This window comes from Brassica napus, chromosome C1 (genome assembly GCF_020379485.1).
Source record: "Brassica napus cultivar Da-Ae chromosome C1, Da-Ae, whole genome shotgun sequence".
Taxonomy (NCBI): domain Eukaryota; kingdom Viridiplantae; phylum Streptophyta; class Magnoliopsida; order Brassicales; family Brassicaceae; genus Brassica; species Brassica napus.
The window spans coordinates 16,429,835-16,453,171 of record NC_063444.1 but is presented as its reverse complement, the minus strand read 5'-3'; the positions used below and the strand labels follow the sequence as shown (position 1 = coordinate 16,453,171).

At 38.7% G+C, this 23,337-nt stretch overlaps 1 protein-coding gene and 1 pseudogene across 1 annotated transcript; both read left to right on the top strand.

The window, feature by feature from the left end:
• The first annotated feature begins 1,984 nt into the window (after positions 1-1,984).
• Positions 1,985-3,981, top strand: LOC125575411 (annotated as a pseudogene).
• A 2,949-nt stretch (positions 3,982-6,930) lies between these two features.
• Positions 6,931-8,851, top strand: LOC106376184 (extensin-2-like). The gene has a single exon (XM_013816247.3). The coding sequence runs from the start codon at positions 7,069-7,071 to the stop codon at positions 8,716-8,718; it is 1,650 nt and encodes a 549-aa protein (XP_013671701.2). The 5' UTR covers positions 6,931-7,068; the 3' UTR covers positions 8,719-8,851.
• The last annotated feature ends 14,486 nt before the right edge of the window (positions 8,852-23,337 follow it).

The window sequence follows — 23,337 nt, the reverse complement described above, 5'->3', positions numbered from 1 at the left end:
TATAGACTTTTTACCGTAGTACAATTTCAGGATCATCGCTCAAATTAGAATATAATTAATTACATGGTAAATGTGATATGTTACATCTTTGTTTTGTGTCTATAGTAACTATGGATTTCCAGTGGGCCTATTGAAGATGGATTTGTTAGGTTTAGTAATATTGAGGGTATGAGAACACAAGCGAAGAGCATCCCATAGACAATGCCAATTTGTGATATAAAATTTTAAAGGACGCGCTGATGAGTTTTTATGAGATGATGCATGTATTTATTTTGGTCGGACTTATTTTTGGGTTCACACCACCAACCAATAGGATTGTATAATCTTATATTCGATATCTTTTAAAAAATGAAACAAAATATTGTCAAATTATATTATGTTTTTAAAATTAAAAAGTAAAAAGAAATTAAAAATAGTAGTAATTACAAAAAAAATATTTTTAACGCCGTGAGTAAAACATTAAACCCTAAATCCTAATTCTTAAACCGTAAACCCTTTGGTAAACCCTGAACTCTAGGATAAATCCTAAACTTTAAATCAAAATCACTAAATCCTGAACTCTAGGATAAATCTTAAACCCTTTAGTGTTTAGTGTTTTTTTATTTAAAGTTTATGATTTATCCAAGGGTTTAGGGTTTAGGATTTATGGTTTAGGGATTAGGATTTATGGTTTAGTGTTTTGCTGACGACGTTAAAAATATTTTTTCTTAATTTTTTTTTCTGTAACTACTTTTTTTTTTTAAACATAATATAACTTGACAATATTTTGTTTTTTTTTTTAAAGATATCGAATTTTAAATAATGAAATCCAATTGGTTGGTGAATCAAAAATAACTCTTTTGGTCGGTCTAAATTACTAAAATGATTAACCACCATTTGGTGCTAGCGTTATTCATTCATCTTTAGACTGCAAGAATAAAAAAATTATATGGAGTGTAAATAATTATTTTTTTCATCTGAAAATAATAAAGTACAAAAAATAGGATAAACCCTAGATCATGTATGAAACCACGTTGGTAAATTGTATGTATCGATATGACTATTTGTCCACATATAGTATATGAATTTGTGCCTAATATACATGAATGATAAACGAAAATTTTGTTGTTTTTTTTTTTTTGGTAATTCTGGTATCTGGGCAGCCACATTCCCAACTATCCCCCGTAGGGGGTCCAGTACCCTAACGGAAGAGATGTTAAATCCGCTGAGGCCGGAGCTCGAACTCGTATGGCGGGCACCTCAGCCGAGGTTCCTATACCACCAGACCACGAGGCCCGGTTACGAAAATTTTGTTTCTCTTAGGATTTAAACAATTGATAAGAATAGTTTTTATCGATCACTTCCTTTAGGAAAACAACATGTATATACATTTTACATATATGTGTATATATGATCTATTTAAAACTGTTACTGGTAGATAAAAGCCAGATGAAGAATCCATATGGAGAGTGCTGATGATATAAAAGCAACCAAACAATACACTGAATACAACTAGACATGGAATGTACTCGTCAAAATGTTCATAGAAACAGAAGTGTATTGTTTCAGCCGACGATGTTCTCATGACTTCAAATTCTTTATTCAAAGTTTGTGTTACATAACATTCACAAAAATATGTAATTTTTTTTGATTTTATGATAAAAAGGTACCGGTAATAATGAAATAATCTTCGCTTTCCCCACATGAATTTCATAAAACAATTATTATTTTTTCCTTGTGGCTAAAATAATCATCAGTTTAGCACTTTGTTCATTTTTCACTAATCTTGGGACCTAAATAAAAAATGAGCAAACAAAATTTCTTAAAATAATAGGAAGTTGCCAAAGAATCTGGAACATTTCTTATGCTCAACACATCACCATCTTAAAATAAACAACTTAAGCACGTCGTCTAAATGTGTTGGACACACACGAACCAAAGTGGGGAGAATAATATAAACTTTACACAAAAAGCGACTATATATCAAGGGACTTCACGTTGAACTATATCATAACAAAGAAGAGAAACTAAAAGAACAGCTACGGGTAGAATGAGATCCCCAAAAATTAGTGGATTAGCGCATTGCATGGTTTATGTTGTGGTCTTTAGCGCCATCGTAGCTGCAGCTTACCCTTATGAATCTCCCCCAACAACACAGAAATATCCCCCAGTCCATAAAACCAAATCACCATATCCACCCAAAAAGAATTCCCCATATTACTCGGCACCACCATCTCCTCCACCACAATATAGAAGACAAGGCCCTAAATATACACCACATCCAAAACCATATATCTACAGTTCCCCACCGCCTCCGTCATACTACTCTCCTTCCCCGAAGGTCGAATACAAATCTCCACCACCGCCTTTACGTCTACAGCTCCCCACCACTTCCACCATACTACTCTCCTTCCCCGAAGGTAGACTACAAGTCTCCACCACCGCCATATGTATACAGCTCTCCACCACCGCCACCATACTACTCTCCTTCCCTAAAGGTAGAGTACAAGTCTCCGCCACCACCATACCTTTACAACTCTCCACCACCTCCACCATACTACTCTCCTTCTCCTAAGGCCGAGTACAAATCTCCACCACCACCATACGTGTACAGCTACCCACCACCTCCGCCATACTACTCTCCTTCTCCGAAGGTAGAGTACAAGTCTCCACCACCTCCATATGTCTACAGCTCCCCACCACCTCCGCCATACTACTCTCCTTCTCCGAAGGTAGAGTACAAGTCTCAACCTCCTCCATACGTTTACAACTCCCCACCACCTCCACCATACTACTCTCCTTTACCAAAAGTAGAGTACAAATCTCCACCACCTCCATACGTCTACAGCTCCCCACCACCTCCACCATACTACTCTCCTTCCCCAAAAGTTGACTACAAGTCTCCACCACCGCCATACGTCTACAGCTCTCCACCACCTCCACCATACTACTCTCCTTCCCCGAAGGTAGACTACAAGTCTCCACCTCCGCCATACGTGTACAGCTCCCCACCACCTCCACCATACTATTCTCCGTCGCCAAAGGTTGACTACAAGTCTCCACCACCGCCATATGTCTACAGCTCCCCACCACCTCCACCATACTACTCGCCTTCCCCAAAAGTTTACTACAAGTCTCCACCACCTCCACCATATGTCTACAAAAAGCCCTACTACTAATTTTTAAATTGTTTCTTTAACAAGCAACATGATTCATTGCTATTGTTTTTTGATGAAATTGTCTTTTGAATTTCTGTTGTTGTTGTTGCTTCCTCTATTTTATGGTTTTATAATACCAATAAAATTTGGCTACTTTTTGGATGCACCTATTTGTTGGTTGATGTTGTTCAAACTCACTCTAAATTTGAAATAATTACATTTTCCTATCCAATAATTTGCATTTAAATTAAATTTTGTCATTTTTATATGGAATTCGGTTCATTAGTTTCATATTGGTGAAACATTGAAAAATTGTTGATGTATGTTTGTAGTTTTCTTTTTAGTGAAATAGTCTGTACACCAACAAGATAATTTTGAGTAATTAAGCTGAATTGAAATAAAACATTCTTGACATAATTCTATTGTAGTGCATATTAAATCCAAAACCCATATATGTGTATTATAATTTTATAGATCTTTTTTACTCCTCACTAACTGATGTTGTTGTTTATTCTGAATGCTTTTTATCTAACCAAAATATATAGCCTCAATTACACAATTAAATATGGTCGGATTGGTAGCCGACTACCCAATAAATTTCAAGGACGGTAGATATTGGAGGAAATATTAACAATACTAATATTTGGAATCCCTTGGTTTATAAATTATTTGTTCAAAATGTAACAATTGCCTGAAATTTAACTTTGTCGATAAAAATCGAATTTATTTTTATATTTAGCTACGACAGTTTTGTAACTAGGTGAATCTTTGGAAAGAGAGGAATGAGAGAATACACCAAACGGGGTTTCGGACAGTGGAACATGTGGTTCAGATCATTGATAAGGCTATGCGAAATAGGATTACTTCTCTACGATATAAGGCTGACCACAAGTTTACAGACTTGATGTGTCGGTGGTTCGAAGTTACGGCTTAGCTCACAGGATCTTGAAATTCATTTTTACATGTATTGTATAGTTTTTCTTTTATATCTCTTATAGTCTCTCACAACCTTTTGTAAATTTTTACTATTATTCATTGATCAATAAATTTCACATTTTATCAACAAAAAAACTAGGTGAATCTTTTTTTTCACAATAAAAAGACATCGTGATAAAATGGAATTTGTTGATTTCAATATATTTTGATGATTTTTAGTAAATTTATATCTAAAACGAAAATTAAAGTCTTTGAAACATATTTTATATACGTAAAAGCTATACGAAAATACCATTTCAAAAATTTAGAATCAAATATTTTCTTGTTTTATAAAAAATATTTTATCATAAAAAAATCAGAAAAACTGATTTTTTCTAAATTAATAATTCTGCAAATTAATAAAAAAATATAGACCCACCATAATTAATTTATAGACTTTTTACCGTAGTACAATTTCAGGATCATCGCTCAAATTAGAATATAATTAATTACATGATAAATGTGATATGTTACATCTTTGTTTTTGTGTCTAGGAGTAACTATGGATTTCCAGTGGGCCTATTGAAGATGGATTTGTTAGGTTTAGTAATATTGAGGGTAGGCCTGGGCATTTCGGGTATCGGTTCGGTTCGGTTCGGGTATTTCGGGTTTCGGGTAGTTCGGATAGGGGCTAGAGGATCCATTTAGTACTTGACCTATTTTCGGTTCGGTTCGGTTCGGATAGTTTCGGGTTCGGCTCGGTTCGGATAGTAAATTTAGGAACCGGAAAATATCCGGAAAAAGTTCGGTTCTCATTTGGATCCGGTTCGGGTTCGGATAGTTCGGATAGTTCGGATAATTTGGATAAAATATCGGTTATTTAGGGTAAAATATTAAATAATTAGGATGATTTACATAAAAATTTTGGATATTTCGGATTACTTTGGACATTTCGGATAAAACTATCCGGATAGTTTCGGATACTTTCGGGTAGTTTGGATACTTTATAATAATTTAGTTATCCTCAACTATTTTCAGATACTTTTAAAAGAATTTTAAATTAAAAATATATATTTAGTGATGTTATATGTATATATAATTAATATTTTTATATATTCGGGTATCCGTTCGGTTCTCGGTTCGGTTCCGGTTCGGTTCGGTTATTTCGGATATAAAAATATAAGAACCGTTCGGATATTTGAGGGTATTGGTCCGGTTCCGGTTTCGGGTATTTCGGTTCGGTTCCGGTTCGGTTCTTCGGTTCCGGTTATTTTGCCCAGGCCTAATTGAGGGTATGAGAACACAAGCGAAGAGCATCCCATAGACAATGCCAATTTGTGATATAAAATTTTAAAGGACGCGCTAATGAGTTTTTATGAGATGATGCATGTATTTATTTTGGTCGGAATTATTCTTGGGTTCGCTCTAGGAGGGGAACCTGTGGGTTCACCAACCAATAAGATTGTATAATTTTGTATTTGATATCTTTTAAAAAATAAAACAAAATATTGTTAAATTATATTATATTTTTAAAATTAAAAGGTAAAAAGAAATTTAAATAGTAGTAATTACAAAAAAATATTTTTAACATCGTGAGTAAAATATTAAACCCTAAAACCTAATTCTTAAACCCTAAATCCTAAACCGTAAACCCTTTGGTAAACCTTGAACTCTAGGATAAATCCTAAACTCTAAATCAAAATCACTAAACATTAAAACACTCAAGGGTTTAGGGTTTTAGTGTTTAGTGTTTTTTTATTTAAAGTTTATGATTTATCCAAGGGTTTAGGATTTAACAAAGGGTTTAGGGTTTATGATTTAGGGTTTAGGGATTAGGATTTAGGGTTTAGTGTTTTGCTCACGACGTTAAAAATATTTTTTTTAATTTTTTTTTATAACTACTTTTTTTTTAAAACATAATATAACTTTACAATATTTTGTTTTCTTTTTTAAAAGTTATAAAATTTTAAATAATGAAATCCTATTGGTTGGTGAACCCAAAAATAACTCTTTTGGTTGGTCTAAATTACTAAAATGATTAACCACCATTTGGTGCTAGCATTATTCATTCATCTTTAGACTGCAAGAATAAAAAATTATATGGAGTGTAAATAATTATTCTTTTCATCTGAAAATAATAAAGTACAAATAGTAGGATAAACCCTAGATCATGTATGAAACCACGTTGGTAAATTGTATGTATCGATATGACTATTTGTCCACATATAGTATATGAATTTGTGCCTAACATACATGAATGATAAACGAAAATTTTGTTTCTCTTAGGATTTAAATAATTGATAAGAATAGTTTTTATGGATCACTTCCTTTAGGAAAACAACATGCATATACGTTTTACATATATGTGTATATATGATCTAGTTAAAACTGTTACTGGTAGATAAAAGCCAGATGAGGAATCCATATGGAGAGTGCTGATGATATAAAAGCAACCAAACAATACACTGAATACAACTAGACATGGAACATACTCGTCAAAATGTTCATAAAAACAGAAATGTATTGTTTCAGCCGACGATGTTCCTATGACTTCAAATTTTTTATTTATAGTTTGTCTTACATAACATTCACAAAAATATGTAATTTTTTTTGTTTTTTTGATAAAAAGGTACCGGTAATAATGAAATAATCTTCGCTTTCCCCACATGAATTTCATAAACAATTTTTTTTTTTTTGCTTGTGGCTAAAGTAATCATCAGTTTAGCACTTTGTTCATTTTCACTAATCTTGGGACCTGAATAAAAAATAAGCAAACAAATTTCTTAAAATCATAGGAAGTTGCCAAAGAATCTGGAACATTTCTTATGCTCAACACATCACCATCTTAAAATAAACAACTTAAGCACGTCGTCAAAATGTGTTGGAAGTGCCACACACGAACCCAAGTGGGGAGAATAATATAAACTTTACACAAAAAGCGACTATATATCAAGGGACTTCACGTTGAACTATATCATAACAAAGAAGAGAAACTAAAAGAGCAGCTACGGGTAGAATGAGATCCCCAAAAATTATGGGATTAGGGCATTGCATGGTTTATGTTGTGGTCTTTAGCGCCATCGTAGCTGCAGCTTACCCTTATGAATCTCCCCCAACAACACAGAAATATCCCCCAGTCCATAAAACCAAATCACCATATCCCCCCAAAATGAATTCCCCATATTACTCGGCACCACCATCTCCTCCACCACAATATAGAAGACAAGGCCCTAAATATACCCCACATCCAAAACCATATATCTACAGTTCTCCACCACCTTCGTCATACTACTCTCCTTCCCCGAAGGTCGAATACAAATCTCCACCACCGCCTTACGTCTACAGCTCCCCACCACCTCCACCATACTACTCTCCTTCCCCGAAGGTAGACTACAAGTCTCCACCACCGCCATATGTATACAGCTCTCCACCACCGCCACCATACTATTCTCCTTCCCCGAAGGTAGAGTACAAGTCTCCGCCACCACCATACGTTTACAACTCTCCACCACCTCCACCATACTACTCTCCTTCTCCTAAGGCCGAGTACAAATCTCCACCACCACCATATGTCTACAGCTCCCCACCACCTCCGCCATACTACTCTCCTTCACCAAAAGTAGAGTACAAATCTCCACAACCTCCATACGTCTACAGCTCCCCACCACCTCCACCATACTACTCTCCTTCCCCAAAAGTCGACTACAAGTCTCCACCACCGCCATACGTCTACAGCTCTCCACCACCTCCACCATACTACTCTCCTTCCCCGAAGGTAGACTACAAGTCTCCACCACCGCCATACGTATGCAGCTCTCCACCACCGCCACCATACTACTCTCCTTCCCCGAAGGTAGACTACAAGTCCCCACCACCACCCCCACCATACTACTCTCCTTCTCCTAAGTTCGAATACAAATCTCCACCACCACCATACGTGTACAGCTCCCCACCACCTCCGCCATACTACTCTCCTTCTCCGAAGGTAGAGTACAAGTCTCCACCACCTCCATACGTCTACAACTCCCCACCACCTCCACCATACTACTCTCCTTCCCCAAAAGTTGACTACAAGTCTCCACCGCCACCATACGTCTACAGCTCACCACCACCACCACCATACTACTCTCCTTCCCCGAAGGTATACTACAAGTCTCCGCCACCGCCATACGTATACAGCTCCCCACCACCTCCACCATACTACTCTCCTTCGCCAAAGATGGTCTACAAGTCTCCACCACCGCCATACGTCTACAGCTCCCCACCACCTCCACCATACTATTCTCCTTCCCCGAAGGTAAACTACAAATCTCCACCACCACCATACGTCTACAGCTCCCCACCACCTCCACCATACTATTCTCCATCCCCGAAGGTAAACTACAAGTCTCCACCACCGCCATACGTCCACAGCTCACCACCTCCTCCACCATTCTACTCTCCTTCCCCGAAGGCCGAATACAAGTCTCCACCTCCGCCATACGTGTACAGCTCCCCACCACCTCCACCATACTATTCTCCGTCGCCAAAGGTTGACTACAAGTCTCCACCACCGCCATATGTCTACAGCTCCCCACCACCTCCACCATACTACTCGCCTTCCCCAAAAGTTTACTACAAGTCTCCACCACCTCCACCATATGTCTACAAAATGCCCTACTACTAATTTTTAAATTGTTTCTTTAACAAGCAACATGATTCATTGCTATTGTTTTTTTGATGAAATTGTCTTTTGATTTTCTGTTGTTGTTGTTGCTTCCTCTATTTTATGGTTTTATAATACCAATAAAATTTGGCTACTTTTTGGATGCACCTATTTATTGGCTGATTTTGTTCAAACTCACTTTTTTTTTTGTCAACAACATTACAGACTCATATAGACTCTGTAAACCACCCCGGGGGATATTGATCCATGTGGACGACGAAAGACGGCTGTGTTCTGGCACTGCGTGCTAGTTTATCCGCCTTTGTATTTTGCGTCCTTGGTACGTGTATAATTTCTGAACGTGTAAAACTTTCTTTCAGATTCGTGATATCTTCCAAATAACTTGCAAAAGCTGGCCATTCTTCTGGTTCTGAAACCATCTTCACCAATTGAGAACAATTCGTTGCAAACGTAACTTGGAATTGTCTTAAGTTCCTCATACATTCAATTGCCCATAGTAACGCCTCGAACTCTGCATGTAAAGGAGAGAGAGACGCTCTTACGTTCTTAGCTCCCATTAGGCCCTCAAATCCAGGTAAGGTACTGAACCAGCCCTGTCCAGAGAACATATCCTCCTATTTCCATGATCCATCTGTAAAACACCATCTGCCTGTGATTGACTGAGGAAGCGTATCCTGAGTCTCTGTTCCCATCTTCTGATTCTTCATCAACTGTGCCTCAGCCCATATGATTGATTCCATCTCAGCCAAATTAAGAGTATCCCTAGGATCTATATCCAGATTACTAAAAACTTTATTATTTCTTCCTTTCCAAATGTACCAAAGTATCCAAGCAAATTGATGATCCTCCATCGGTGGAGCGACTCTACAGAATAGATGATCCATATTTGTAAATAAAGAGTCTGTCGGGAAAATAGCTGGATTTGTTGTAATCTTGGACAGAGCCCACACCTGAATAGCTGGAGGACACTCAATAAACACATGGTTAATCGATTCCTCGTCCGCTCCACATCTTGCACAGCTTATATCCCCTTGCATCCCTCGTGCCTGCAAATTTTTCTTAACTGCTACACATCCTGAGATCAGTTGCCAAAGAAAATGTTTTATCTTTGGTGGACACCTTATTTTCCAGCAAAAAGCCTTTATAACATCAACTGTAGGGCCAATGAATAACGGTAATCTATCCCTATCCGGGTAAATAATCTCCACTTGATAACCTGATTTTACCGTGAATTTTCCATTATTTGTAAAATGCCATTCATCCCTATCTGCCATCTGGTTTCTGCTCAATGGAATACTTTCTATGATTTTCACATCCTGTGGATCCACCAAAGTTCGAAGAACCTGCGAGTTCCATCTTCGCGAAGTGGAGTCAATAAGGGAGTCCACTGTAAGGTCGGGAAACAAATTGTGTTGATTTTTATTGGCTGGTCTCGGGCGAGTGGTTGGGAGCCAAGGATCGTTCCATACTGATATAGAAGATCCTGTTCCCACCCTTTTGATTAGTCCTTTGCTTACCAGAGATCTAGCAGAGACAATACTTCTCCAACCGTATGACGGAGAGTATGATCGAATCGGTTCAAGAGGTGAGGCATTCCTAAAATACCTACCCTTAAAGACCCGGGAAAATAACGTGTGTGGCTTTTCTATTAGCCTCCATAACTGCTTACCAAGCATTGCTGTATTGAAATCAGTTATATCCTTAAAACCTAATCCCCCTTCTTCCTTACTGACACATACCTTGTCCCAGGATTTCCAATGTAGTCCTCTTGTACTACCTCCAGGACTCCACCAAAATTGTGCTACTGCACTCGTCAATTTTTTCGCTGTGGCCTTAGGTAAGCGATAATAAGACATCGTGTGATTCGGCAATGCCGTAATCACTGATTTGATGATCACCTCCTTTCCTCCTTTTGTGAAGAATTTAAAAGTCCATCCATTTACCCTATTATTTAAACGATCCTGAACAAAACCAAACACTTGAACCTTAGAGCCTTCAAGATTTTCCGGTAATCCTAAGTCCCATTCCTCCCAAATTCTGTATACCCAAAATATCTCTTAACTCCTGTCTCCGCGCTTCTTCAATTTTATGTCCATATTGAATTGAAGATTTTTCAAAAATTATCAGCTCTAAATTTGAAATAATTACATTTTCCTATACAATAATTTGCATTTAAATTAAATTTTGTAATTTTTGTATGGAATTCGGTTCATTAGTTTCATATTGGTGAAACATTGAAAAATTGTTGATGTATGTTTGTAGTTTTCTTTTTAGTGAAACAGTCTGTACACCAACAAGATAATTTTGAGTAATTAAGCTGAATTGAAATAAAACATTCTTGACATAATTCTATTGTAGTGCATATTAAATCCAAAACCCATATATGTGTATTAGAATTTTATAGATCTTTTTTACTCCTCACTAACTGATGTTGTTGTTTATTCTGAATGCTTTTTATCTAACCAAAATATATAGCCTCAATTACACAATTAAATATGGTCGGATTGGTAGCCGACTACCCAATAAATTTCAAGGACGGTAGATATTGGAGGAAATATTAACAATACTAATATTTGGAATCCCTTGGTTTATAAATTATTTGTTGAAAATGTAACAATTTCCTGAAATTTAATTTGTCGATAAAAATCAACTTTATTTTTATATTTAGCTACGATAGTTTTGTAACTAGGTGAATCTTTGGAAAGAGAGGACTGAGAAAAGACACCAAACAGGGTTTCGGACATTGGAATATGTGGTTCAGATCATTGATAAGGCTATGCAAAATAGGATTACTTCTCTTCGATATAAGGCTGACCACAAGTTTAAAAGCTTGATGTGTCGGTGTTTCGAAGTTACGGCTTAGCTCACAGGATCTTGAAATTCATTTTTTACATGTATTGTATAGTTTTTCTTTTATATCTCTTATAGTCTCTCACAACCTTTTGTAAATTCCTAATATTATTCATTGATCAATAAATTTCACATTTTATCAACAACAAAAATTAGGCGAATCTTTTTTTCACAATAAAAAGACATCGTGATAAAATAGAATTTGTTGATTTCAATATATTTTGATGATCTTTAGTAAATTTATATCTAAAACGAAAATTAAAGTCTTTGAAACATATTTTATTATAAAAAAATCTGAAAAACAGATTTTTTTCTAAATTAATAAGTCTGCAAATTAATAAAATGTTATAGCCCCACCATTATTAATTTATTGACTTTTTACAGTAGTACAATTTCAGGTGCATAGCTCAAATTAGAATATAATTAATTACATGGTAAATGTGATATGTTACATCTTTGCTTTTGCGTCTAGGAGTAACTATAGATTTCCAGTGCGTGTTTGGGTCTAAATCGGTCACGACGAAATCAATGTCTGAAAGTCCCCGTAAAAATCAGCATGAACGTTTTTACGAAAATTATTCTTCGTAAAAAGAATCTTCACAAAGAGCCTTGCGGTAAAATCTTGTTCTAATCTCAATCTAACCACTAAATACCGATTGTCCGGAGGCAACGGACACATATTCAAATCGACCACGGACAAGCTCAAGTATGGCCATCGGACCACGCACAAGCCAAGCTTGGTCGCTACGTAGACCGAGCTCCAGCCAAGCTCGGTCACTACGTAGCAACCGAGCATGTACACGGCTCGGTCGCTACGTAGCGACTGAACTTTTCTAAAACGTCGATACGACACGAATCCATGCATTCTCTTCTACTCTTTAATGCTATCTCCCGTAGGCCATGGCTAAACCTTTCTTTGTTTCTCATCACTCGAAGTCATCAGTCAAACTTTATGATAAAAACCGCGAGAAGTTTGTTTTTATCAAAGAAACCGTAATAAACGTTTCAAGTCAAAGACGGCCCAAAGAGACCTAAAACATAACTCGAAGCCCACTTACAATTCTTAACCAAAAACCCATAAGCCTTATGACGGTTTATGCTTGGTTCGTAAGGCAAGATAAATGTCAAGTTTCCACGGATAAATGTGAAGTTTCCGAAGATAATCACGAAGATCGAGAAAATTGGAATATCTCAATTTTTAAGCTATGACGGCTTAAGGGCAGAAGGGGAAAGGCGCAAACCGACCAAGGAGCAAGTATATAAGGAGTCATAGGTGAGAGGCAAAGAAAAAGGCTGGGCACTCAGAAACTTGGAGGCATTATTCTCGACATGACTGACACCCGATTACCAGACGAACGCGCACAAGCAGTTCGATCTCTTTGTTCACTCTTGAACTACGTTCGGCTTGATCCTCGAAAGGGGTACGTAGGCAGCTTTTCATAAGGTTCAGTCTGAAATCAATTAAAACCATTTTCGTATCTTTTCTGTCTTCTGTTATCGAGCTGCGACTCAACTAGGTTTAAGGTTTTAGGTTGCTAGAACTAGGTAATTCACTGATAGCTCTTGCGGCCGAAGCTTTTATAATCTCTTGTAATGATCGCAATGCTCCTACGCGGATTCGAAATAAGATCTACCTTTTCTATAAATTCGTTTTTTTATCTTTTCATATTTTCCGCATTTATCTGGTCACTTATCGTTGGCTTTCGCATAGAATCCGGGACCTCAGGGAAAGTTAGGGTTTCCTGACTTTCCTCCGGTTACAGAAATCGACGGTGTGAATTTTGGTTCCCACAGTTTGGCGCTAGAAGGAGGGGGGGGGGTACGGATTACTCTAACTCATAGCCGCAAAACGCTTGATCAAAACGTTGTCTGGAAATACGAAAGAAAAAATCGCAGTTCGCAACAATGCTGGTAAAACAACTCTAGCCGCCACTGCGCCTATGGCCAATGCTTACGCAAACGCCACAGTTCTTGAGAAAATCGAAAACTTTGCCGCGACTTTTTGCCGCAGGAAGTGCAATAAACGATAAATCTTATCAAACCCCATAAGTTTGGCTCATTACCAAACTAAAGAAATCTCAATGCGTAAGGGTTTTACCAAAACACGTTTTCTGAAAACATTTCGAAAAAGTAAAACTTCCTCTCCCCAGAACCGCAGAAAAACCCTAGGTTAATCGCGGAAAAAGGAAGCACATAAAATCGGGTACATAACTCGCCGCTGTACTTCTTCCGGATATCTTTCGGGGAAACCCTAGATTAATCGTAGAAAAGGAAGCATAGCAAATTGGTTACGAAACCCCCGCGGTTGTACTTCTTCCAAATAACTTTCAGAGAAACGAAGTTGATTTCTATAGAATCACTCGAAACCTAAAACGGCTAACGAAGACTAAATAAAGCAAAACGGGAGATAGTATCCCCACCGCTAATACGTTTTCTAAAGCCTAAGATTTCGTAAGAATTCAAGTATCGCTTCCATAGTAACAAATTCCGCGAGTTGTCGATGTTTGTCGCATAAATCTTACTTCGGAAAAAACTACTCGAAACTTCCCCGGATCAATCCTACGGATAATAGAAGAACTTATGATTAAGTTTGGTTGCAATAATTAACCTCGTCACGGCTCTCGTACAGCCAAAACTTGAAACCTTCTTTACGGAACAAATCTCGTAAAAATTTACGTTCGACAATATCTTGCGAAATAACCTTTGCAAAAAATAAACCCGACAACATTCTACAAAACAACTTTCGTAAAATTAAAATTGATAACATTTTGCGGAATAACTGTCGTAAAATTAAACTCGATATTATTTTTCGGAAAAACTTTCGTAAAACTAAAATTGGCAACATATGACAATCTTCGAAAATCTAACAACGATCCTAGAAAAAGACTCTCAGATAAGAAAAGAGATGGATCGAAATCCGAGAATAAAAATTTGCCCATCCGCCTCTCTCCACGGTCTCACCATCCTTCCTCTCGCGCCTTGATCTGTGGCCAAAACCTCATCACCTGGCGAGTCTTCCTGATCATCCTTGGCATGTCTCGATCATCCCTGGCTATTCCTAAACGCTAAAAAGTTTTCGACGAGATGCTTATTCATTTTCGTAAATCCAATAATACTAAGATTGAAACATGGATCACGAAAACCGCAATATTGGCAGCAGCCAAAAACGCGGCAAGGAAAGCAGAGAAGTACAAGAATAATCAATATTCTTGCTATTCGAAGTGGGCAGACAGACACGAAAAGAGTGAAGGCAAATGAGCAAGCAAAACGAAGAAGAGGCTAACCCGAATCTTCGAGAGAACTAAGGTATTTCTGACTTAAAATTTTTCAGACTTGGAATTTTCGTAGGAAACTACTAAGAAATAAAAACGCCTTTGAGACTGCCATAGAACTTTAGGGAACTTAAAACCTAGGTGGATAGTATAGCGAACTAAGTCTTAGGCAATTTTTCCTATCTCGATATATCGTTCCATAACTGTTCAGCCAAATCTTGCAAACTGATATAAACTCTCTGAAAATCGAGAAACGATCGCCACGCATATCCAGCTCGCTTCCTAATGAGAGAAAAAACTAGAGACACGAACGTCGTCTTAAAACCGATTCATTTATAGGGATTTTCTTAAACCGACATATTTCAAGTCTTCAACCTGGAAACAACCAAATCATAGTTCAAGCGTCGTCTTTAAATCGACCTGGATTATCGATTATTCCAAACCTCGGAAGAAGAAACATACACGACCCTTCAAAGTATCGGTTCAACCGTTTTCTTTCGTAAAAAAAAAGGGGGAGTAGGTACGTATTACTATACTCGTATACTCCCAAACTTCAAAAACTTTTGCAAATCATCAAGAAAACGCTTTCGTCAAAGAAAATCGTGCCAAGTGGGCAAACGACAATCTAAAATTCGTCTAAATGCTAGCAACATATCCAGACGATCATGAACATAATCTCAAAGACTATACAGCATTTCTTGTCGCAATCATGCGTATAGAAAACCTGTACCAATATCAAACTGAAACTCGACGATTAGCCAAAGTCTTGAAGCCCTTTCCGGCTTTATAAAGCCAGTTTTGTTTAAAAATTTCTACGAGAAATCTTCAAGCACCAAAGCATTTCTTTCAGTTTCCGTTGTACCAAGTGAGTCACAGAAAAGCATCAAAAACATTTGCGACGAAGAAAACTCGAGAATAGATGTAGCATCGTGCACCTTAAAAGGAACACTTTCTTCCCGATCGTTGGCTAGGTCTACCTCTGGTTGACCAATTCGTTCCAGAAAGGAATGTGTCATGAGAATCCTCTAAAAAAACGTATGAAAAACGTTCTGCGACTAGATCGTAATGAAATAAACTTCGGTAACACTCCATGAGTAACTCCAAGCAACTTTCACCTAAGATCGAAATCACAGCAAAACGTTTCTCGTAAAACCCGCAGAAACAACGCTACTTTGACATTTGTATACATATCACCGATTTACAACCTTCGTAAAACCGGTCCCCATTACTTACGCGAAAAATCATTCGTACAATCAGATCAAGTCTTACTAAGAAAATTTCGAAAGTAAAACATGTTTTACGAAAAAGTATATTTTGTATAGCAAACACAAAGCTATAAGATCTGATTTTCGATGATCAGTCTAAACTTTACCTCTTCGCATTATGATCTAATAGATCTCATTTTTTAGCCCTGCGGCTCGTTGGCTTCTTCCTTTCTTTTCCCTCGGTCACATCCGAGAAGGCGGTCATCCCGCAGCTGATTCTACAATGGTTATGTAGCAAACCTCTTAGGCTACGTCTTCCTCAGACAAAAATGAATCAATTTTCGTGAGACTATAGGTAACATTATACGAAACATTCATCGTATAACTGAAACCTAAAGCATATAATCGTTTTCTATGACTATCAGCCATCTTAGTACGGATAACTCTGGCAAACTTGGCCTATCAATCTCGACAAGCGCTCTTTGGCCCTCGGTCAATTACGCCTTCCAGTAAAGGTCCAAACCAGAATTTGCCATCCCCTTTAAGGACGATCGTAAACTAACATGACCTTAAATGTTAAAGTACCATGGTCTAATCCTTGACCTACAACATCCTTGGCTATCTGAGTGAACACATCCTTCACCCCAAGCCAAACCATTTGAGAACCATCGCTCCATTACTTAACGGCTAAACGACAATCTACGATTTGTCTAAAAACATTGTGTGACTATTAAGAGGATAATTATCGTATAGCCCACAGTCAGAAATCATATGATAAATTCTTCGTAACGAAACTCAGTCCTAACAACCAAACGGTTAACGGAAAACGAAAACTTGTCGACAATCGACCAAGTCCGATACATTCCACAATTCACTTTAAGCCCGCTATGTTTTACCCATAATACGCGGCATGTAAGGAAAAATTCGTAATAAAGCTTCTAGAGCTATACGAAACATCCTCAAAAATGCACGAAATAGATCTCGGAAGACCAACACTTCACAAAGCACTATGAAGGAAAACGCTTCTTCCCATGGACAAATTTACGCGACCCCTCAGTCCTAATCCCTCGATCGCAAATCAAATTATTAGCATCCAAACAGGAACAACAATTTTGGCTGCGAACATCCGTAGACAAACCATAATGTTTCTCAAACGCAGGGCTAAGACTAGACCCTTGCAATATCGCGAAACATCTTCAAGCCCGCAGACATTTCAAGCACGAAACACGGTATACGAAAGAAAAAAATCAATCTTCAGCATTCCGAAGATAATCACGAAGATTGAGAAAATTGGAATATCTCAATTTTTAAGCTATGACGGCTTAAGGGCAGAAGGGGAAAGGCACAAACCGACCTAGGAGCAAGTATATAAGGAGTCCTAGGTGAGAGGCAAAGAAAAAGGCTGGGCACTTAGAAACTTGGAGGTATTATTGTCGACATGCTATGTTTCTATGACTGACACCCGATTACCAGACGAACGCGCACAAGCAGTTCGATCTCTTGGTTCACTCTTGAACTACGTTCGGTTTGATCCTCGAAAGGGGTACGTATGCAGCCTTTCATAAGGTTCAGTCCGAAATCAATCAAAACCATTTTCGTATCTTTTCTGTCTTCTGTTATTGAGCTGCGACTCAACTAGGTTTAAGGTTTTAGGTTGCTAGAACTAGGTTATTCTCTGACAGCTTTTACGGCCGAAGCTTTTATAATCTCTTGTAATGATCGCAACGCTCTTACCCGGATTCGAAATAAGATCTAACTTTTCTATAAATTTGTTTTGTTATCTTTTCATATTTTCCGCATTTATTTGGTCACTTGTCGTTGGCTCTCGCAGAAAATCCGGGACCTCAGGGAAAGTTAGGATTTTCTGACTTTCCTCCGAGTACGGAAATCGACGGTGTAAATTTCAGTTCCCACAGTGCGCCTATTGAAGATGAATTTGTTAGGTTTAGTAATATTGAGGGTATGAATGAACACAAGCGAAGAGCATCCCATAGACATTGCAATTTGTGATATAAAATTCTAAAGGAGGCGGTAATTTGTTTTTTATGAGATGATGCATGTATTTATTTTGGTCGGTCTAATTACTAAAATGATTCACCACCATTTGCTGCTAGCATTATTCATTCATCTTTAGACTGCAAGAATAACAAATTATATGGAGTGTAAATAATTTTTTTTTTTCATCTGAAAATAATAAAGTAAAAATAATAGGATAAACCCTAGATCATGTATGAAACCACGTTGGTAAGTTGTATGTATCGATATGACTATTTGTCCACATATACTTTATGAATTTGTGTCTAACATACATGAATGATAAACGAAAATTTTGTTTCTCTTAGGATTTAAGCAATTGATCAGAATAGTTTTTATCGATCACCTCCTTTAGGAAAACAACATGCATATACATTTTACATATATGTGTATATATGATCTATTTAAAACTGTTACTGGTAGATAAAAGCCAGATGAGGAATCCATATGGAGAGTGCTGATGATATAAAAGAAACCAAACAATACACTGAATACATCTAGTGTTGGGATTCATCAGCGGCTACATCAGAATCAGAATCCATCTTGGACTGCGTCAGGATTTGGTGATGGAAATCAAACAAGATTAAGTAACATAAACCAAGACAATGACATCATGTTAGGAAAAGAAAATGTCACTTTTATGGAAATATAGAAGTCGGCAGGATCCTGGAAATATTACTTTGATGGAGTTATGGAAGTTGCAAATATTTTGGAATATTTCCTATTAGGTTTATGGAAAGGGGAGAATGCCCTAATCCGATTAGGTTAACCTAATAGACTCCTACTATATAAGAGGAGCTCCTGTGTACTCTTTCTTCTTTGTCCAAGAAAAGACCTAGCTTAGTTTGTGAGCTTTGGCTGTGAGAGAAAGAGAGGTTCTATATTCTTTGTGCTTGAGATTATAGTGGATTGCCTCTTGCCAGGCCTCAGTGGACGTAAACCATTCTAGGTGAACCACTGGGTAAAAAATTTCTTGTGTCCATCTTCTATCTTTTCCGCATTCTTCTTCATATCTCTATTATTCTATAAACTCAACTTTCTTACTTACGTCGTCGAGTTCATCAGAGTGTATCAGCGAGTTTGTGTGTTTGATTCTGGTTTTTGAATCAAACAGTTTCGTCGTTGTGGTTCAACAAAGTGGTATCAGAGCCTTGGTTGGTGTCGTTGTCAATGGCGAAGTCAAGAATTGAGGTGGAGCGTTTTGATGGGAAGGGTGACTTCTCATTGTGGAAGAAGAAGATGCTTGCGCATCTGTCTGTCCTTGGTTTAAAGGATGTGTTAGAAGAGTCTACGTCATCTTCTGCGTCAGTGATAAGGAAGGATGAAGACGAAGATGTATTTAGGGAGAGGTTGGTGAAAGAAGAAGCCGAAAGGCTTGAAAGATCAGAGAAGGCGATGAATCTGATCATTCTCAATGTTGGAGATCATGTGCTAAGGAAGATCGAGTTGTGTACGTCAGCTGCTTCTACATGGTCTACACTGAAGAGGTTATATCTTTCGAAGACTCTACCGAATAGAATTCACTTGCAGCACAAATTCTATACCTTCAAGATGGTCGATACTCGGAGTATGGATGAGAATATCGATGACTTCTTGAAGATTATCTCTTACCTGTCAAGCGTGAATGTAACTGTGTCAGAGGAGGTACAAGCGATTCTGCTCCAGAATTCGCTTCCTTCACGGTTCAACTCTCTCAAGGAAACGCTTAAGTACGGCAAGGTTATATTGTCGTTGGAAGAGGTGACAAGTGCAGCAAGGTCTAAAGATCAGGATCTGAAGTCCTCTACGGCTTCACATGATAGTGGTGAAGGATATTATGCTAGAGAAAGGACTGAGAAGAGGGATTGTAACAACCCCGAACTGTTTTAGAGATCGGTCAGTCAGCCGGGCAATAATCAAACAAGAACATGCCCGAACGACCTTCCTCTGCCAAGTCCGGAAGTGTTACGACGGGTTGAGAATAGACTTTCCAAGTCACAAAACATAATTCTGTAACCCAGAATATCCATTCAAAACTCGTTTCCTCTAATCTTCGGCCTGAGGCTTTGCAACCCGTACCGAATCATAGAGTTGTGTTAGGTTGGACTAACCTAATATCAGATTCATAACGTCACGAATATAAAACATACTTTATTTCATTTATATAAAACATGAAGTTCACAAGCCCAAAATATTATACATATGGTCCATGGACGCAGTCGAAGGTAAAACATACATTCATATATCTTGAAAACGAGTCTTTAGCAAAAGATGTCCAATCTACACCAGCTCCTACAGTTCCGCGAGCGCTATGGTCCTTTCTACTGGTCACCTGCAAAAGGTTGTGAGGAGTGAGTGAACTAGTTTCACTCAGTGAGCCAGGGTTCCCTATCTAGCATATACAACTACCCGTCATTCTAAACCCAACCCCAAACACAAGCAAGACGGGTAGTTCGACAATCAATATTCAAGATAAAGTATGACCGATTTAGGCAATAAACCATTAAACCATAGTGAATCAAAACACTCTTTATGAGTGTCACATCAATCAACCATATATACATATACTCCTAGGGCCCAACAGAATCATTCTTCCTCCACATAAGGGACACCGGCAATCCATTCACTATTACACCACACAGGTGTAGGCGCTCGGGAATCGCCCGGTCACGGTCCTCAATCGGAATCGCCGTGCCCCGGTCCCCTATCAGACTCACCAGGGGCTGTCACATCCACATATGACACTCGGCCTTGGTGATCAAGCCAAGTTAAACCGAGTCCACCACTTTCCGGACCACGACCGGTTTAGTGGTACCATTTGAGGAAGCAATGACCTGCAAACTACTACTAGAACCACCACAAGGTTCTCACACAATAGTACCAACACAAAGTACAAACCATAACAACATATAATAATCACACAATCACAATAACCCGGGTGCTTAGACTAGTCTTGCTATCCACTTAGCCCAAACATCGTCTCAAGCCTCGGATCCAAAAACTGACATCTAGACCGGTCCAGCTATCCTAGCTCGGAAGCCGTCTCCGATGTCAGAAACCTGCATTAAAAATTCGTCAACAAACAATTAACCGTGACTCACAGTGATTAAGCGATGTGGCTCGACTCTTTGATTCCGGATGTTGACCAAACCCTTATTCTCCCCTCCAAATCTTCGTCTTGGTACCGTGATGTCAAATCCCAAAATCCAACGTCGATGTCTTTAATGGACTGGTCTGGACTGATCAGAACTCGGAAAGAACCTTCTTTCACTTCTCGACAGTCTTTCGGAACTTCCCGGCAGTTTATCGGTCTTCGGAAATGTCTATGCTTCTAAAGCACCTCACTTCTTTTTCTCTCTCTCTCTAGCCACGTTTTGCTTTGGTTTCTATGGAATGAGATGAGTAAAAATGGTGAAGGGTGGCTCGGTATATATAGAAGTTTCCAGCCAATAAGAATGAGCCACCCGATCGCCTGTGTGTCATCCTGCATGCTTCCGGTCGCATGCGTGGCGACACATGGGCGTCCACATGCCCTTTTGCATGCCTCCTTTACATGCCAGGGGACACCACCACGTCCACATAGCTCTCAGAATGTCTGGTGTTCATGTGTCGCGACACACGACACCTCGTGCTTCTGTGTGTCGAGCTGCATGGAACTGCTTCATGCACGTCTACACCTCCTTCTTGTGTTGACACTCAGCAGGTTAAATGGTTGACACCACATCCTGATCCCTTAGATCAAGCCACCTCGAGCTTCTCGGTCGATTTGCGCGATTTCGGCCCTTCTGGTGAATTTTCGTTCCGCGATCAATCCTGAATATTTTTCCGTTCCCAATCTGATGAGCTGAATATTTTTAATAGACTCCAGACTAACCTTAACCTTGAGGATAGAAATTTCTCGAGCCTTCGGCTTCCTCGAGAATTTCCATAAAACCGAAATTAGGTTTTTTTTGTCTTTTTTGTTTTTTTAAGACTGGGTATTACATCCTCCTCCCCTTATTAGAATTCGTCCCCGAATTCTCTAAGGATCCAGTGATCCCCCTTCTTCCATTACTACATCTTCGTGGAAGAACTCTGGATGCAACGCTTTGAATCTTGATTCATCCTCCCAGGTCACAACTACACGGTTCCGCTTACCCCTGAAAACTTGGACTTGAGGAATTTCTCGATTCTTCAATCTTCGTATCCAACTTTCACCTATTCGAATTGGTCCCTTTGGATAAGTGAGGTTTGTTTGCAGGTTTTTGATTTGCTCTGTCTCAATAGTGTTGGGATCATGAACATGTTTCCACAGCATTGATACGTGAAATACCGGATGTATTTGCATCTCTCCAGGTAGGTTTAGACGATAAGCTACCTCTCCGATACGTTCTTCAATCTGGTAAGGCCCAATGAATCTAACAGCTAGCTTCCCGACCTTCCTGAATCTCTCCTTTCCTTTCTGAGCTGACACTTTCAGATAAATCCAATCACCAATACTGAACACCACTTCTCGCCTTGATTGATCGGCGTACTTCTTTTGTCTATCCTGCGCTTTCTTCATATTGGTTTGAATGATCTCTAACTTTTTCATCGTCTCTTCTACAATTTTGGGTCCAAACTCTCTTCTTTCTCCAACTTCGGTCCAGCATAAAGGTGTTTTGCATGGCCTCCCATAAAGAGCCGCATATCGTGCCATACCTATGCTAGAATGAAAGCTGTTGTTGTAGGAGAATTCGACTAATGGTAAATGTTTTTCTCAGCTTCCCGCCCAATCCAATATACACATCCGCATCATATCCTCTATGGTGCGAATGGTTCTTTCGGGTTGGCCGTCCGTCTCGGGATGATACGCGGTGCTTATGAATAACTTAGATCCCACTGCTTCTTGTAACACCTTCCAAAAATTTGAGGCGAATCTAGGATCTCGATCGGAGAATATATCTGTTGGCACACCATGCAACCTCACAATTTGGTCCACATACATCTCTTCCAATACTTCTACCTTATTGGTTTCCTTGTGCGCCACCTTCGTCAGTCTTTCGACAATCACTCATATTGCGTTATTTGATCTACCTCGAGCCGGGGGTAACACAGTGATGAAATCCATGGATATGGAATCCCATTTCCACTGAGGTACTGGTAAGCTTTGTAACAACCCTCCTGGAGTCTGATGCTCGACTTTGACTTGTTGACAAGTTTGACATTGAGCCACCCATCGCGCCACTGATTTCTTCATTCCTAGCCAATGATAATACCTTCGGATATCTCGATACATTTTTGTACTCCCGAGGTGGATA

Coding starts and splice junctions, on each gene's coding strand:
- LOC106376184 (XM_013816247.3), top strand. CDS start 7,069: ATGAGATCCCCAAAAATTATGGGATTAGGGCATTGCATGGTTTATGTT.